Genomic DNA, 15,292 nt, shown 5'->3' on the forward strand with positions numbered 1-15,292 from the left:
ACTGAAATGAAGTTGCTTGCTCATGTACTGTCACCCTCTCTCGTGGCAGCTCATTTATCTTCTTTAAATTTTCATCTTGTGTAGCGTTTTAATTTATGGTATCAAGATTTATTTTTTGACGCAGTGTTTGTTAATTGCCTAAATTTAATTTATGTGTCCCAACTAAAGCGTACATTATACTTTTATCAACCCCTCTGGAAAGCAACCAACGAAGAGAGAAAAACAGATTGAAGGAATAATGTGCGGGCTTTTGGCAGGGTATAAATTTCTTGGCACAACAAGAGTACTTTTAAACACATCTCTTGTTCATGGTTGTCCTAGTTTTTACAAATATTCTAATAAATCAAAGCTTGGTAGGAAGCCTGTGGAGTCTCTGTGGCCTCTGTCTTAGCTTGTGCAGTCACTACTAATGTAGTTTACGTATATATAGCATTGCATATATAAAGCTTTAGATCCTGTTCTCTATGTGCTGATTTGGAGCAGTCAGTGCAAATGTGAACACTCTGTCAAAGATAGTGGGTCAGTTCACTCTCACCCCTTAATGACACCTTTGAACATTGACAAACACGGACACAAAGTGGCCCATTCTCTCCAATTATCTCTTCTGCCAAATAATAGGATGTGATGTCGGTGCTGAGCAGAGCTTTTGTATGCATTGTCTATGGCAGAGCGGAGAGGCACTGAGGTGTTAAAACTGATTGTTAGGCCCGGCGTTAGGATTCTCTGGTGTGTTTTGTGTTTATTCTGTCTGTTTGGTGGTGATGCTGCCAGCCATGCATATGTAAGCATGCAGTAAATGAGTAAAAACGTGGCGTTTGCGTGTGCTTGTGTATGTGGGTCAGCCTCAGGACTGTCAAACACAATGCAAATTTCACCTTCCAGTTAAAGACAATGACAACTGCTTATTAGTTATGCAGCAGATAATCCCAGTAACCGTGACAGATAAAATCCCAAGTGTTTTGTTGCTGTCAGGATAAAAATAATAATAATTCTAGTAGATTATAACTAGTCAGTGGTAAACATACAAAAAATACTTGTGTTAGTCTTATTGGGTTTTCCCAAGCAGTCAAATGAATTTAACAGTACAATTAGGTCCATAAATATTTGGACATTGACACAATTCTAAAATGTTTACCTCTATACACCAACACAATTGATTTGAATGAAGCAAACAAGATGTTCTTTAACTGCTGACTGTCAGCTTTAATTTGAGGGTATTTACATCCAAATCAGTTAAATGCTGTAGGAATTACAACAGTTTACAAATGTGCCTCCCACTTGTAAAGGGTCCAAAAGTAATTAGACAATTGGCTTCTAAGATGTCCCATGGCCCAGGTGTGTGTTATTCCCTCATTATCACAATTACGATGAGTAGATAAAAGGTCCAGAGTTCATTTCAATGTCAAGAGTTTAATTTTATATCTTTTATTGTCAACTCTCAAGATGGGGTACAAAGAGTATCAAGCAAGCAGTCAAGCAAGCCATCGACTAAAGGCTGAAAAAAACAAAACAAACCCGTCAGAGAGATAGCAAAAAGATTAGGCGTGGTAAAAACAACTGTTTGGAACATTTTAAAAAAGAAAAAACGTACCAGTGAGCTCAGCAGCATCAAAAGACCCGGAAGACCACGAAAACAACTGTGGTGAACGACCAAAGAATTCTTTCCCTGGTGAAGAAAACACCGTTCACAATAGCTGGCCAGATCAAGAAAACTCTCTAGGAGTATGGTGGTAGTAGTAACGTGGCGTGGGCATGTATGGCTGCCAATGGATCTGGTTCTTTTGTATTTATTGAATCTGTGATGAATTCTAAAGTGTTTTTTTATACTATTTTCTGCATATATTAAGCCAAATGCTTCAGAACTTATTGGTTGGCGCTTGACAGTGCAGATGGAGAATGATCCAAAGCATACTGCAAAGAGTTTTTGAAGGAAAAAAAAAAGACCCTTTTTACATTTCTGGGTTTCTCAGTAGCAGAAGTCATCATAGTTAGGAAAACTTAGATCGCAGTGAATGGGAAAATGTAACAAATAATTTGTTTACACACTTATTTGCTCAAATAATAAAAGAAAAACTCCACAATGGTGTTAACAAGACTTTCAGAAAAAAAAAAATGTGAATTGTGAAATTGATGACGGCAGACAGGGGAGAGAATAACGTCAATTTAACTGTTATGTCCCATAGATGCTGCATTAGAAACACCTTACATACACGGTACTTTGTTTTCATGTAATTTTAAGCAAAGATGATGCTCTACATACATAAATATATATGCATGGTAATATGCTTTTTTTAATCTAAATACTAAAGACTTTTCAAAGATTTGCAAGACTGTGCTTAATTGCATAATAACAAGCTTGTGAAAAGGGTCCAATGTAATGTTATGCAATGGCCAAGACAATCACCTGATCTGAATAAATTAATTTTATTCAAATTATAGGGAAATTATAGGGAAAATGTCTCAAGAACAAGCAGGAACTATAGACAGTTGCTGTAGACGCCTGGCAGAGCACCGCCAGGAATGAAACCCAGCCTCTGGTGATGTCTATGCTTCAGGCTGTAATTGACTGCAAAGGATTTGCAACCAAGTATTAAAAAGTGAAAGCTTGATTTATGATTATTATTCTGTTCAATTACTTTTGGTCCCTTAACTAGTGGGAGGCACTTATGCAAACTGTTGTAATTCCTACAGCGTTCACCTGATTTGCATGTAAATACCCTCAAATTAAATCTGACACTTTAACTGCAGTTAAAGCACATCTTGTTCCTTTCCTTTCAAATCCACTGTGTTGATGTATAGAGGCAAAAAAGTGTGGACCTATGGACCTATAAAATATAAAATGTATACTAATATAAATATAAAATATATACTAAAATATAAACTAATCTGGATTGCAACCAGAGTACTAAATCATGCTCTTCAAATGCCAAATGAGTGTAAAACTTGGCTTTGGCATGTAAATAAAGCAACATTTTTATTGTTTGAGTGGTAATTTGATGATAAATGGCAATATCATATGCTTAAAGACTGCTAGTCTGCTCCTCGTGATGCAAGTAATGTTACTGAGCTATTCAAATCAAAGCTGTGAAAACAGCAACGCTTTATTCCCAACCCTTTTTTGTTTATCTAGGTCTACCATGACTAAAGGCATTTTTATTCCCTGTTGTGACAAATGTGCAGAATATTCCTCACATTAAGCATCCAAAACAGCAATAAGAGAGGCAAAAATTACTAGTTTGTGGCATATTCAGTTCACTGAGAAATAGAGACAGCACAGTTGCAAGTGACATCCTGCCATTTTTTTTTTAATCAGATGCATTACCATTCAAAAAAAACAAAAAGACTTTTGAAATGCCTTGAAAAGTTACTTATGCTCGACAAGATTGTATTATGCTTTATAATTAGCTAAAATAGAGTAAAAATTGTAATATCATGAAATATCATTAAAAGTTTATATTTATGTTCTAAAATGTGTAACTTATCCCTGTGACGACAAAGCTGAATTTTTAGTTTCACATCACATAATGTTTCAGAAATCAAAATGATTCTTCTTGCCAATCACATTTCACATTTTCATTTCATGTTTTTATAGGTTTTTTTCAAGATGACTATATATATATGTGGTTTATATACAGTCAAGCTCGAAATCATTCATATCCCATACAGAAAAGCTTGAAGTATTCATACTTAAGGGGTACAATTATTTCAGGCTTGACTGTATATGCTTTATTAGGTACACCTTACCAGTACCAGGTTGGACCCACTTTTACCTTCAGAACTGCCCTAATCCTTCATGACATAAGCTACTCACTGGGAGGCTTAGTGCTCAAATCTTATTTTTTTCTCTGATCTGATGTTTTTGCATGTCTGTTCACACTGCTCTTGTAAATGTGGTTAATATCAGATTTGCAGTGTGAACAGATCATGGTCCTAAACTGACCCACATGCGCAAAAGTACAATTACGGACGGCACAGAATGTCTAATTATGCACACGTGATACTGTATGAAGTAAGCACGTTGTCAGATCATGCTTATATTATTATTACCCTTTTCACAGACAAGCGTGGTGTATTTTATTAACTGTAAAGGGTTGCTCTGCTACTACTATATATTTATCTTCCATACCCCTCACTGCCTTCCATACCCCTCACTGCACACCATTACTATATAGCATGCACTGCACTTTAACCAATCCATACTTGAAACAATACATCCTACAACTATGTGGACACCTATTCACTGTACATATCGCTGTCAATTTTACATAGTCGTTGTATTTGCACTGTCTGTATTTTGCACCGTCTGTACTTGCACCGTCTGTATTTTGCACTGTCTGTATTTGCACTATTTGTATTTTGTACTGTCTGGAGCCAGCACCTAAGCTTTTCACTCATCATAGCACACGTGCTGCTAATGGTGTGACAATAAAAGTGATTTAATTTGATTTTAATTTGTATTTCGGCATTTTAAATCTAAAAAAAGTCACTTGTAAAAACCCTGATCATTTGTGATTTATGACAACCGCGGCACGTGGTGCTCTGACCACCAGTGTAGTTAACTCATCAAGGGTTAATGAGCAGCCGCAAACTAAACTGTAAAGGCAGAGTTGTTTTATGTACATTTGCAGAGTTATTTAATTTTACTTTGTTATAAACAGCAGACACGTACAGAAGGGGGGTTTGGGTGCTCGAGCACCTGCCCTTTTTTCTCTCTGAGAGAAAGTTCTTTCTCCTTTGCACACAGATCCCCTATCTGCAACACGCACGACACTCTTTAGCTTCCTGATCAACCCATGCCTCAATTGTTAACAAGCACCAGTTTGGCTCCAAAATCTTTAAAAAAAAGCAACCAACTTTCTGTGGTAAAGTAATCAGCATGTGTGCTATTCTACAATGCTGCTGAGGAGTAGATGATGTTTGCAGCACAGAATGATGACGCATGTCTCGCAAAGATTATGTAAAAGTCACATGAAATCTATCATAACCGTTTACACTGCGGTCGCATTGCAAAACATCAGATCTGTGTCTGATTTAAGACTACATATGAAAGTGTCACAGATCTGACCTGAAAAGATCAGATTTCCTGCGGTTTGGGCTGTTAACACTGTCATTGCCTGAGTCACATGTGGGCAAAAAAATCAGATTCAGGCCACATTTGGCTGCAGTGTGAACGTAGCCATAGATTCAACAAGGTACTGGAAATATTTCTCATATATTTTGGTCCATATTAACATGATAGCATCATGCGGTTGCTGCAGATTTGTCAGCTGCACATCCATGATGCGAATATCCTATTCCACCACATCCCAATGGTGCTCTATTGAATTCGGATCTGGTAACTGTGGAGGCCATTTACAACACTGTGACATTGACACAATGCTCAGTTGGTACCAATTGCCAATAAAATATCCAACCACACCCTTACACCACCACCACCACCAGCCTTGGTGGATAGGTAAATGCTTGTATGCTGTTGATGCCAAATTCTGACCCTACCATTCGAATGTCACAGCAGAAATCAAGACTCATTAGACCAGGCAACATTTTTCCAATGTTTTATTGTCCAATTTTGGTGAGCCTGTGCGAATTGTAGTCTCAGTTCCCTTTTCTTAGCTGACAGCAGTGGCACCCGGTGTGGTCTTCTGCTACTGTAGCCCATTCGCCTCAAGGTTTGACTTGTTGTGCGTTCAGAGATGCTCATCTGCATACCTCGGATGTAACGAGTGTTCATTTGAGGTACTGTTGTGTTGCCTTTCTATCCCCATTCTGATTCTCAGTTTGAACTGCAGCAGACCGTCTTGACCATGTCTACATGCCTAAATGCATGGAGTTGCTGCCATGTGATTATCTGATTACAAATTTGCGTTAATGAACAGTTGGACTGGTGTACCTAATAAAGTGACTGCTGAGTGTATGTATATATACATATATATATATATATATATATATATATATATATATATATATATATATATATAGAGAGAGAGAGAGAGAGAGAGAGAGAGAGAGAGAGAGAGAAAGAAAAAGAGAGAGAGAGAGAGAGAGAGAGAGAGCTGTGTATATAAGTTTCATTTACACAACTTAAAGAAAATAAGCATCACAATAATCTTAATATGTTGTCACAGTTATGTGACTAACTTAATTTTGAGAAAAATGCCAAATTAAGTCAAATAATTCCAAGGTGTCAATTCATTTCAAATAAAAATACTATGAAATGTAGTTTTGTGTCCAGATATAAATATTTATGACTGGTAAGTTCTATCAGTGTGTATCTGACAAAAAGAAGATAAAGAAAGTCATCTCCTGCGACCAGCCGTGAATCTCTCAACCTAATATTTAAGGATGCATCCCACAGAGCGCAGGATCTCTGCTATCACTTAAAGTTTTTCATAGCAATATGCAGAATTTATCATCTTGTCCCTGGTTGCCAAACTTTTGCAGACTTTCCAAACAAAGTTTCTCAGTATATTTTACTGTTGCTCACAATTCCGAAGTCCTAAAGATATGCCGTAAACAGCACAAAATTATTATTCCATTATACAGTTTATCATATATACAGTAAGTCTATTATTATATAGAATAAATCATCTGCTCTGTTGTTGTTGTTTCCTCAGAGGTGCCACCTAGTCCTGTGAAAACGGCCTCGTCAGAAGTCTCACCTGTGAGCTCGGCCCGTCAGCACCGGGACTCTGACCGCTACTGTCAGCTCTGTAATGCGTGGTTCAACAACCCTGGAATGGCACAGCAACACTACGATGGCAAAAAGCACAAGAAGAATGCAGCACGGGCAGATCTGCTGGAACAGCTAGGGAAGACTTTAGACATGGGAGAAATGAAAGGTACAAACTCTTCAAGCCTCTTTTAAAAGCTGTTTATAGTTACATGATTAGTTTTGCCATTGGTTCATTAGAATGCTGAGACACTGAAGTGAGCGAAAAAAGATGTGTAATGCGGTAGTGTCCTGCAGGCCTTTGGTGGAAATGAGAATGTTGATGATAATGGTCAGTGCGGCTGCCTAGAAATGAACTGGTTGTGTGAAAGTACACACTGTGTGTCGTATAATTAGACTTGAATCTTCTAAGTGTGATTCCATTATATGATAATAAGGGTTTATAGGAAATGGGATGAATACATGCAAAAATAGTGTTTTCCCTTTTGCACAAGCTGTTGTACACACACACACACAAACACAAACAGAAATGCTGTCATTCTTTAATGCAAATCTGACTCATGAGTTGCATCCACATTCATATTTAGACATATTAATATAAACCATTTATTTTGAATTGGGGAATGTTTGGTTACCAACATTCTTTAAAATATTATTCTATTTTTGTAAAAAAAAATGATATGAGGATAAAATAATAATACGAAAATATGAAATATTAAAAATATATTAAATTGGATATAATGATGTCAACAAAATATACATATATGTTTGAAGCAATAATCTTTTAAAAATATATTGAGAACATCATTACCCCTTTTACACGTACAATCACACTGGTGTGATTAGCCTTGGCCTGTCCCTGAAGCATACGATCACACCAGTGTGATTAGAACGTTCAGAGCACATGTCATCAACTGCTAAAATTTAAATCTACTGGCACATGCTGAGGCACAGAAAGAGGTGCCCAGCGCTTGTCATAAATCGCAATTTAACCACTCTTTCAAACAAACAACATTTATTTTAGGTTTCAGACATTCAAATACACTTAACTTCAAGCAAAATATACCATTTAATGTTTACACATTAATTGTATTTTATTAGCGTCTATCCCTACCTCAACCCTAAACCTAACCCTGATGGTGATGTAAAAATATTATTTGTTGTACAGTGTCACAAAAATATAATATAATATAATATAAATATAATAATGTGCTATATTGACGCGAGTATCATGTGTAGCAGTGGCGCAGTAGGTAGTGCTGTCGCTTCACAGCAAGAAGGTCACTGTGTCGCTGGTTCAAGCCTCGGCTCAGTTGGCGTTTCTGTGTGTAGTTTGCATGTTCTCCCTGCGTTCGCGTGGGTTTTTCTCCGGGTGCTCCGGTTTCCCCCACAGTCCAAAGACATGCGGTACAGGTGAATTAGGTAGGCTAAATTGTCCATAGGGTGTGTGTGGATGTTTCCCAGAGATGGGTTGCGGCTGGAAGGGCATCCGCTTTGTAAAAAACTTGCTGGATAAGTTGGTGGTTCATTCCGCTTTGGCAACCCGGCATTAATAAAGGAACTAAGCCGACAAGAAAATGAATGAATGAATCGAGTATCCTCAGCTGTATCCCATCTGGACTTCATTGCCCTGTAGAAGATGGTGAAGTCTAGATGGGATACAGCTGAGGATACTCACATCAATATCCTCAGCTGTATTTCATCTAGTAAAAGATACAATTAACACATGATTTTATAAATAATATAAATACTTCACTTACTTTAACGTTGCTTGCAGCTGTATGCATTCTAACAACAATGGCGGTGCCAATTACCCGTTATATAACAATAAATAAGATCATTATCAAGCTGTTTAAAAGTAAAAAAAATATATGTTCTTTCCCATACAGTATTTCAGAATAGGAGTATCAGAAATTTCCCAATATAAATAAAACATTTGTCAATATTTACAGAAAAAGGCAAAAAGAAATAAAATATGACATATACATAGATCATTGGGGCTGGTGGGTCATGTGATAAGCTTTAGATGGGCACTTTAGAATACTATGGATTGTAAGTACAGTCACAAAAAAAAAGAAAAAAAACTCATGCAGGAGGCTTAGCTGGATTATTTCAAACTCACGAGTGAAAGAGTTAATTCATTTGATTCTTTCAAATGAATAATTAATTCAGCAATGAAGTAAAGAGTTTTTTTACATGAATGGTCTGCTGAATCATTGGTTCACTTGATTCATTCAAAAAGTAGATTCAATCAGTTTTGAAACACCAGTGTATTGTTGATCATTAATGTGCTACAGTTCTGCTCTGGCTTTTAGCTTATAGGTAATGAATTTCATTGGCAACTTTGAACAAAATACTGTCATATTTTGTATTAAAAATAACAGATATCAACTTCAATATCCTGACTTTTAGTAGCATGTTATTCAATTCTACAGGGTGGCCGTCTATATGAATACACTTTAATAAAATGGGAATGGTTAGTGATATTAACGTCCTGTTTGTGGCACATAAGTATGTGTGAGGGGGGTTTGTAAGTAATTAATGAAAGAATAAAGTTACATGTAAACCAAGCACACTATTGTTTTTCTTGTGAAATTCCCAATAAATGTATTAAGGTGTATCCATATAAATGGCCCACTCTGTATATGACTCTATAACCAGTGAGTCCTGCTTCATGGTTATCACCAATCAGCGATGTGAAACTTAAAATGACTTGCAGAGGTCTGCAGGCAGAGCAGTTGCATTCGGTACTGTTCACAGATTGTGTCATGTGCATGCACAAATTTGTTATGTCCTATGGATGTGTGTAATTTCCACATGCATATTTGGAGTGATGCACAATTGGTGCGCAAGCTGTGTGACGTGCTTGTGTATTCCAGGCGCACTTAATTGAAAACACCTCAACTTTTCAGAATGCCTCAAGTGCACCATGAGTTGCATGATAAAACAGATGGATCAGCTTCATCTGTTGTATGGAATATACACATTACAGTAATTCTAATTACTTTAGACAAACACTGAACACCCTAACACTGCAGTGCTTTGTACTTTTTTCCATAAATTAAACTTGCGTCAGAGCTGCAGCAATGTTTTTTGGTTTGTCATCTTCTGAGAAAACAAGTGATGCTCACTTAGCAACAACAGATAACATAGGAGCATGAGCACAAGGCGCATTGAAAAGGAAGAAAGTGTGACTTTTCATGTGCTTTTAGTGTGCTTTTTTTATATGTGAACTGCTGCTTAGTACATAACATTTTAATGCTTGATTTTTCCAATACCAAATACAAAAGTAAATTTGGGGGAGAATTCTTTCACCAGTTATGGAGAAGAGCAATCACCCTTTAGGAGGAGGTGCCCTTTAGTTTGTAACTGTAAATAAATGTGCACACTCATAGAATCAGACACTGACACTTTTTATGTAACCCATTTCTTTTTAAGAATTATGATCCCGCTTGGTTCATTGATTTGTTGGGTCAGATTGCTCACCTAAACTGAACTCCTTCAGAGAAGTTCACCCAAACTGCTTTCAGTCACGCTATGAATACCTTGTTCAGCCAGTCTCAGACTGATTGTTTTGGTTTGGAATTAAACATGATTTCATTAAACTACAGGTGGAAAAAATGTGTCAGGTTTTCAACAAACGCTTCCTATGATCCAAGTGTGAAAACACTCTAAATTGACAATTATGGTCGTCATATTACAGGACACAGTCAGGAGCACACAGTGACAACTAATACCAATCAACACAAAAAAGCAGCTTAATTTAATAGTAAAATTACTTACATTACCTTAAAATGAAGTGCAGCAGTATTTAAATGTGTGTAAACAGAAAAGCTTCTTTATTAAAAGTGAAATAAAATAGTAAATATAGCTAGATCCTGAATGGTAGAAACATTTTTGTCAGTTATGTTTAGTCATGTCACCCAACCTTAAAACAAGGCTAAGTCACTATAGACATAGTAGACAATGTTATGTAATGTTTTGAAACAATGTGCTCTGACAACTGAAAAAGCCGATATGAATCACTTTTTTTCTAGACCAGCCATAGTGGACATTGATGATAAAAGTAATGTTAATGTTTTTGCATTACCAAATAAATTCATACAGTTGTCTTTTAGCCCGAAGTAAAATCGATTGCAAAAAAAAAAAAAAATCTATACAGAATTTGTCAGTGATCTAAATCAGTGGTCCTCAACCTTTTTATCACCGCATACCGAGGACAGCAAAACATTGCTGCCACTCTGATACAAGCTTTATTTATGAAAAGTAATTCCAAAGCACTGCAGTGTTTGAGTGTTCTGTGTTTGTCTGAGATAATTAGATAATCTCAATCTCAGTCATCTAAATGTGCATATTCCATACAAGTTAAAGCTTATCAGTTAATTCTTGTCAGATGATAATTATATATATATATATATATATATATATATATATATATATATATATATATATATATATATATATATATATATATATATATATATATATATATATATATATATATAAATTTATATTTAATAGGGATGTAACAGTATCAGAATTTCACGGTACGGTAATACCTCGGTATGAATGTCACGGTGCGGTATTTATTGAATCATTTACAGGAAAAAACAAAACTTATGAAAATACTCCAAAAAAGTGCCAAAAGTGTCAATGACATACAAATTAGCCATCTATCTGTAAGCTTTGAAACAGGAACTTCAATTTTAATAACAAAAAATGATTAAACCATGTAAAAAAATAAAGTTTCAATTTAGTATTGTTGAAAACTCATCACATTCAACATTTAATCACACTCAGCCCATCTACCCAGATGAGAGCTCTGCTAGTCGGACTTCTCATCAAGCATCTCCCGCTGGATCTAATCTCACTATATTTATTAAACGTGATATTTCATTCATCTTGTTGTCTTTATCTAACGACATATTCCCTGACTTTGGGCATTGGAATCTATTACTTGTTCTCAGGTAACGTGTTTTGGCTGAGCGCAAAGATAAGTTAATGATTAATGTAAGCACGTACATTCTGTATATTGACTGATCGCTTGCCTTTATTTCCTATAATGTATAAACTTATTGTATGTTATACTTTTAAAATGGCCATTATCGATTCTTAAAACTGATACTCAGCAAAAGAGAGGCTGTGTTTCGTATTTTCACTGAAATTGAAAGGAGGCAGTTGTTATCGGCTCCGTTTTGTTATAAATATCCACACAGTGAAGATGACGCTCATATATGCAGCAAGACGCCTCAACATGTCTGCTGTCTAAGTTGCTAATATTAAAATGAAAATAGGCAGTTCCTTAAATCATGTTTACATTTTATTGTTGAGAAAGTGAAATAACGAAGACAGGGTGATGTGAATGAAGTTATAAAGTGCACTGTTCCCTTTGAAGATTTACCCGTGTCCTCAGTATAGTCTGTTTTTCCATATCAAACTGAGAAGAAGAGACTGCAGCCTTGATCAAACTTGCGAAGTCTGAACTTACACGGAGAATGCAGGACTGGACTGTGCGTGTTAGGCTACTTAATATTCAGGAAAAGCCCCAATCAGAGAGGCGAATCAGAATGAAAACGGCCTCTCCAGCGTTTTCGAAACGCTCCGTTTTCGGCGCTCGAGAACTCCGGCGTAGTGTGGACGGTTGGTGTAACCGTAGCAAAACTTATGCGTTTTCAAACTAAAACGCATTAGTGTAAACGGGGCCTTAGACTTTTCCAGCTCTTTTCATCCCCGCTTCTAGCAGCACACTCCATTTCCGCATAACTGGATCTGTAGCGACAACAGACTGCAAGGGATGATGGTCAAGCATGGGCTGATGGGAGTTGTAGTTTTCGCTACCTCCCGTTCGCTTCATTCGCCTGAGCAAATTTTCTCAGAAGACCTATAGTTTTACCGAGTCATGCGACTTCGGTAATATCGAAAAAAAATAATATTGCGGTATGACGGTATTTACAATACCGTTACATCCCTAATATTTATATATAAATTTATATTATAATTATATTATATATATATAAAATTATATTATATATATATAATTATATTATATATATATAAAATTATATTATATATATAATTCGGACTCAGATAATAAATAAAACAGAAATAATGAATAATTTCTTTTGCGTCCCGATAGCAATTGATTCACAGACTTGGACTGATTCACAGAATCGGTGCGCAGCCTGGTGGTTGAGGACCACTGATCTAGATGTAGTATGTTTTGTGCATTCTATACTTAATTGTATGTTATAATGTTTCTTTGCTTCGAATAATTGAGAGACTTTTGGGGGTTTAATATTAAAAAGATTTTGAGGATTTACTATGGTAATATATTGTTTTTTTGTGTATTGAATTTGTATTTATATGGTAAAATGTGTATTTATATGGCGCTTTTATGTGTATGGCCATACACCCAAAGCACTTCACAATCATGAGGACGAGTCTCTCCATACCACCATCAGTGTGCGGATGAAGCGATGGCAGCCAAAGGACAATGGCGTCATTGTGTTTACTGCACACCAGCTATTGGTGGAGTGGAGTGGAGAGACAATAATAGAGCCAATTCGGTAGATTTGGACGATTGGGAGGCCATGATGGTTTTGCCCAGGACACTGGGGTTCCACGCCTACTCTTTTCGAGAAGTGCCATGGGATTTTTTTTTTACCACAGAGAGCCAGAACCTCGGCATTACATCTGGCAGTATAGTGCTCACTGACAGTATAGTGTCCCCTTCACTGTACTGTGGCATTAGAACTCACACAGACTACAGGTTAAGCGCCCCCTGCTGGCCTCTCTAACACCACCTCCAAAAGCAACCTAGTTTTCCCATGTGGTCTCCCATTCAGGTACTGATAATATTACAGATTTAAAAAAGAAGACTTGTCTATATCATCATGCAGCACAAAAATGTCACAGACAGCTTCTTTTCCTTAGATGCTGTGTGATGTCTTCTGAAATAACTGTACTTCTTTTGAAGAAGGAATTTAGAGCTGTATGAGTGTTTCATATGACCTCTTTGTTACTCAAAAGAAGGAGAGCTCAATGCCAAACTGTGAGGTCACAAAGACTGACCTCTGTTGCTCATGTTATATTTCACAATGCTTTTTATTGAAGTCTATTCCCAGCTCAGAGCAATAGCTGGTGCCGTGGGGCTCACTTTCTCCACAGATTAATGAAACCGCTCACATAATACAATAAAACTTCCTCTCAGTGTGTCTTTTACTTTGCTCGCCTGCTTTCCCGCCTGGGCTCCGAAAGAATAAAAGCAATAGGTTTGTGCGTCCAGAGACTTTAATACAGGCTATTAATTTCTGACGGATGAAGAGTGAGATCTCCCGGTGTCTCACGGCTCACATTATGTCCACAACAATTACAAATAAATGTGATTTTTGCTAAGCAGGGAAGAGTCCAGCGGTCACCACCTAGTAGTGTTAAATAATGTGGCATGTTTCCACTGATTAGAGCTAAAAAGACTCGATCTGCTTCAAAGCTTTGGAGAGATTGGTTCTGTGAGGTTGGGTTTAGTTTGTTTGGACTGAAGGTTATCCCCAGCTTAAAGTGATGGATGGTGGATTCAGAGCATCCTTGTTAATGGAAGACTCACTGGAGACTTGGCCAGGCTCATAGTGACTATTACTCTGGCTCTGTCAGTGCAAGATTAAAACAGAAAACAATTAGGCTGGGTGGTGAAAGAGAAAATCAACCGGAGATTTTTTACTTCCCTCGAGGAGCGAAATTATTCGCATTTCCCAAGATCACATAGTGAACAGATTACTTCAAATGCCTGAATGGTTTTTAAGAAACCTTCACACATCCTCCATTCATTGACATGCAGTCTCTTGGTAATACCCTACACTTTGCAGTGTGGATGAGCTGGGATGGTTGTAACACTTTGTGCTTCAAAGTCTGCTTTAGACCTCATTGGAGAATGTGACAGATCCTGATTGGACAACCCCATACTAATTATTACTTGCTTATATGTGTATATTAGGGGTTTTGTGTTTGCTAGGGAGGTCACTGTTTTATTACTCAGGAGTCCTCATGTCCAGACTTACAATCTGGTTGATGGTCTAACCTTTTGGGTTTGTTTTGTATCTCTTACATCATGTAGCTGTGATTATATAAGCTCATTATTTTCTTTATTATCTCTTCACATTTGTTTGTTGCTTTGACTGATTGTTGCAACAGGCCGCTGTGTATGCTTTTTAAGATCTCAAATTTCTCTCGCTATTGCCATTTGCGCCTGCTGTTCTCACGTAAATTCTGTTGGATTCTGTTTTTGTCTTCACCAGACTCGAACCCCGTCGCCGAGCTAACAAGACAAACTTTACAGCGGGAAAGTCTTCCACATGGAGGTTAGAGGTCAGCTAGTAAGCGCGAAAAGGAATGGCATCATACTGCCCTGTATCGCTCGTTTAAAAAAATGAAATGCACCCATACATACCTCTGGCTATATAATTTGTGGTCTCCAGAAACGTATATAGGACTATGTTTTTAGAATGAGCCTATGTTGGGTTGTTGTTATAATATTGTTATAATATTGAGCCTATGTTGGGTTGTTGTTATAATAATGTTATAATATTGTTATAAAAAATTTATAATATTGTATAAATATTGTATATT

At 36.9% G+C, this 15,292-nt stretch overlaps 1 protein-coding gene across 8 annotated transcripts in view; it reads left to right on the plus strand.

The window, feature by feature from the left end:
* Nucleotides 1-15,292, plus strand: part of zmat4a (zinc finger, matrin-type 4a) — a 259,922-nt gene that overhangs the window by 194,065 nt on the left and 50,565 nt on the right. For all 8 annotated transcript variants that reach the window (XR_012406880.1, XR_012406879.1, XM_073952205.1 and 5 more), the window contains one exon: nt 6,615-6,839. Coding sequence is in view for 6 of the 8 variants with exons in the window: in XM_073952205.1 (XP_073808306.1) it covers nt 6,615-6,839 (225 nt within the window). In the remaining 2 variants the exon portion in view is untranslated. The remainder of the gene's footprint in view (nt 1-6,614; nt 6,840-15,292) is intronic.

This window comes from Danio rerio, chromosome 5, assembly GCF_049306965.1.
Source record: "Danio rerio strain Tuebingen ecotype United States chromosome 5, GRCz12tu, whole genome shotgun sequence".
Taxonomy (NCBI): domain Eukaryota; kingdom Metazoa; phylum Chordata; class Actinopteri; order Cypriniformes; family Danionidae; genus Danio; species Danio rerio.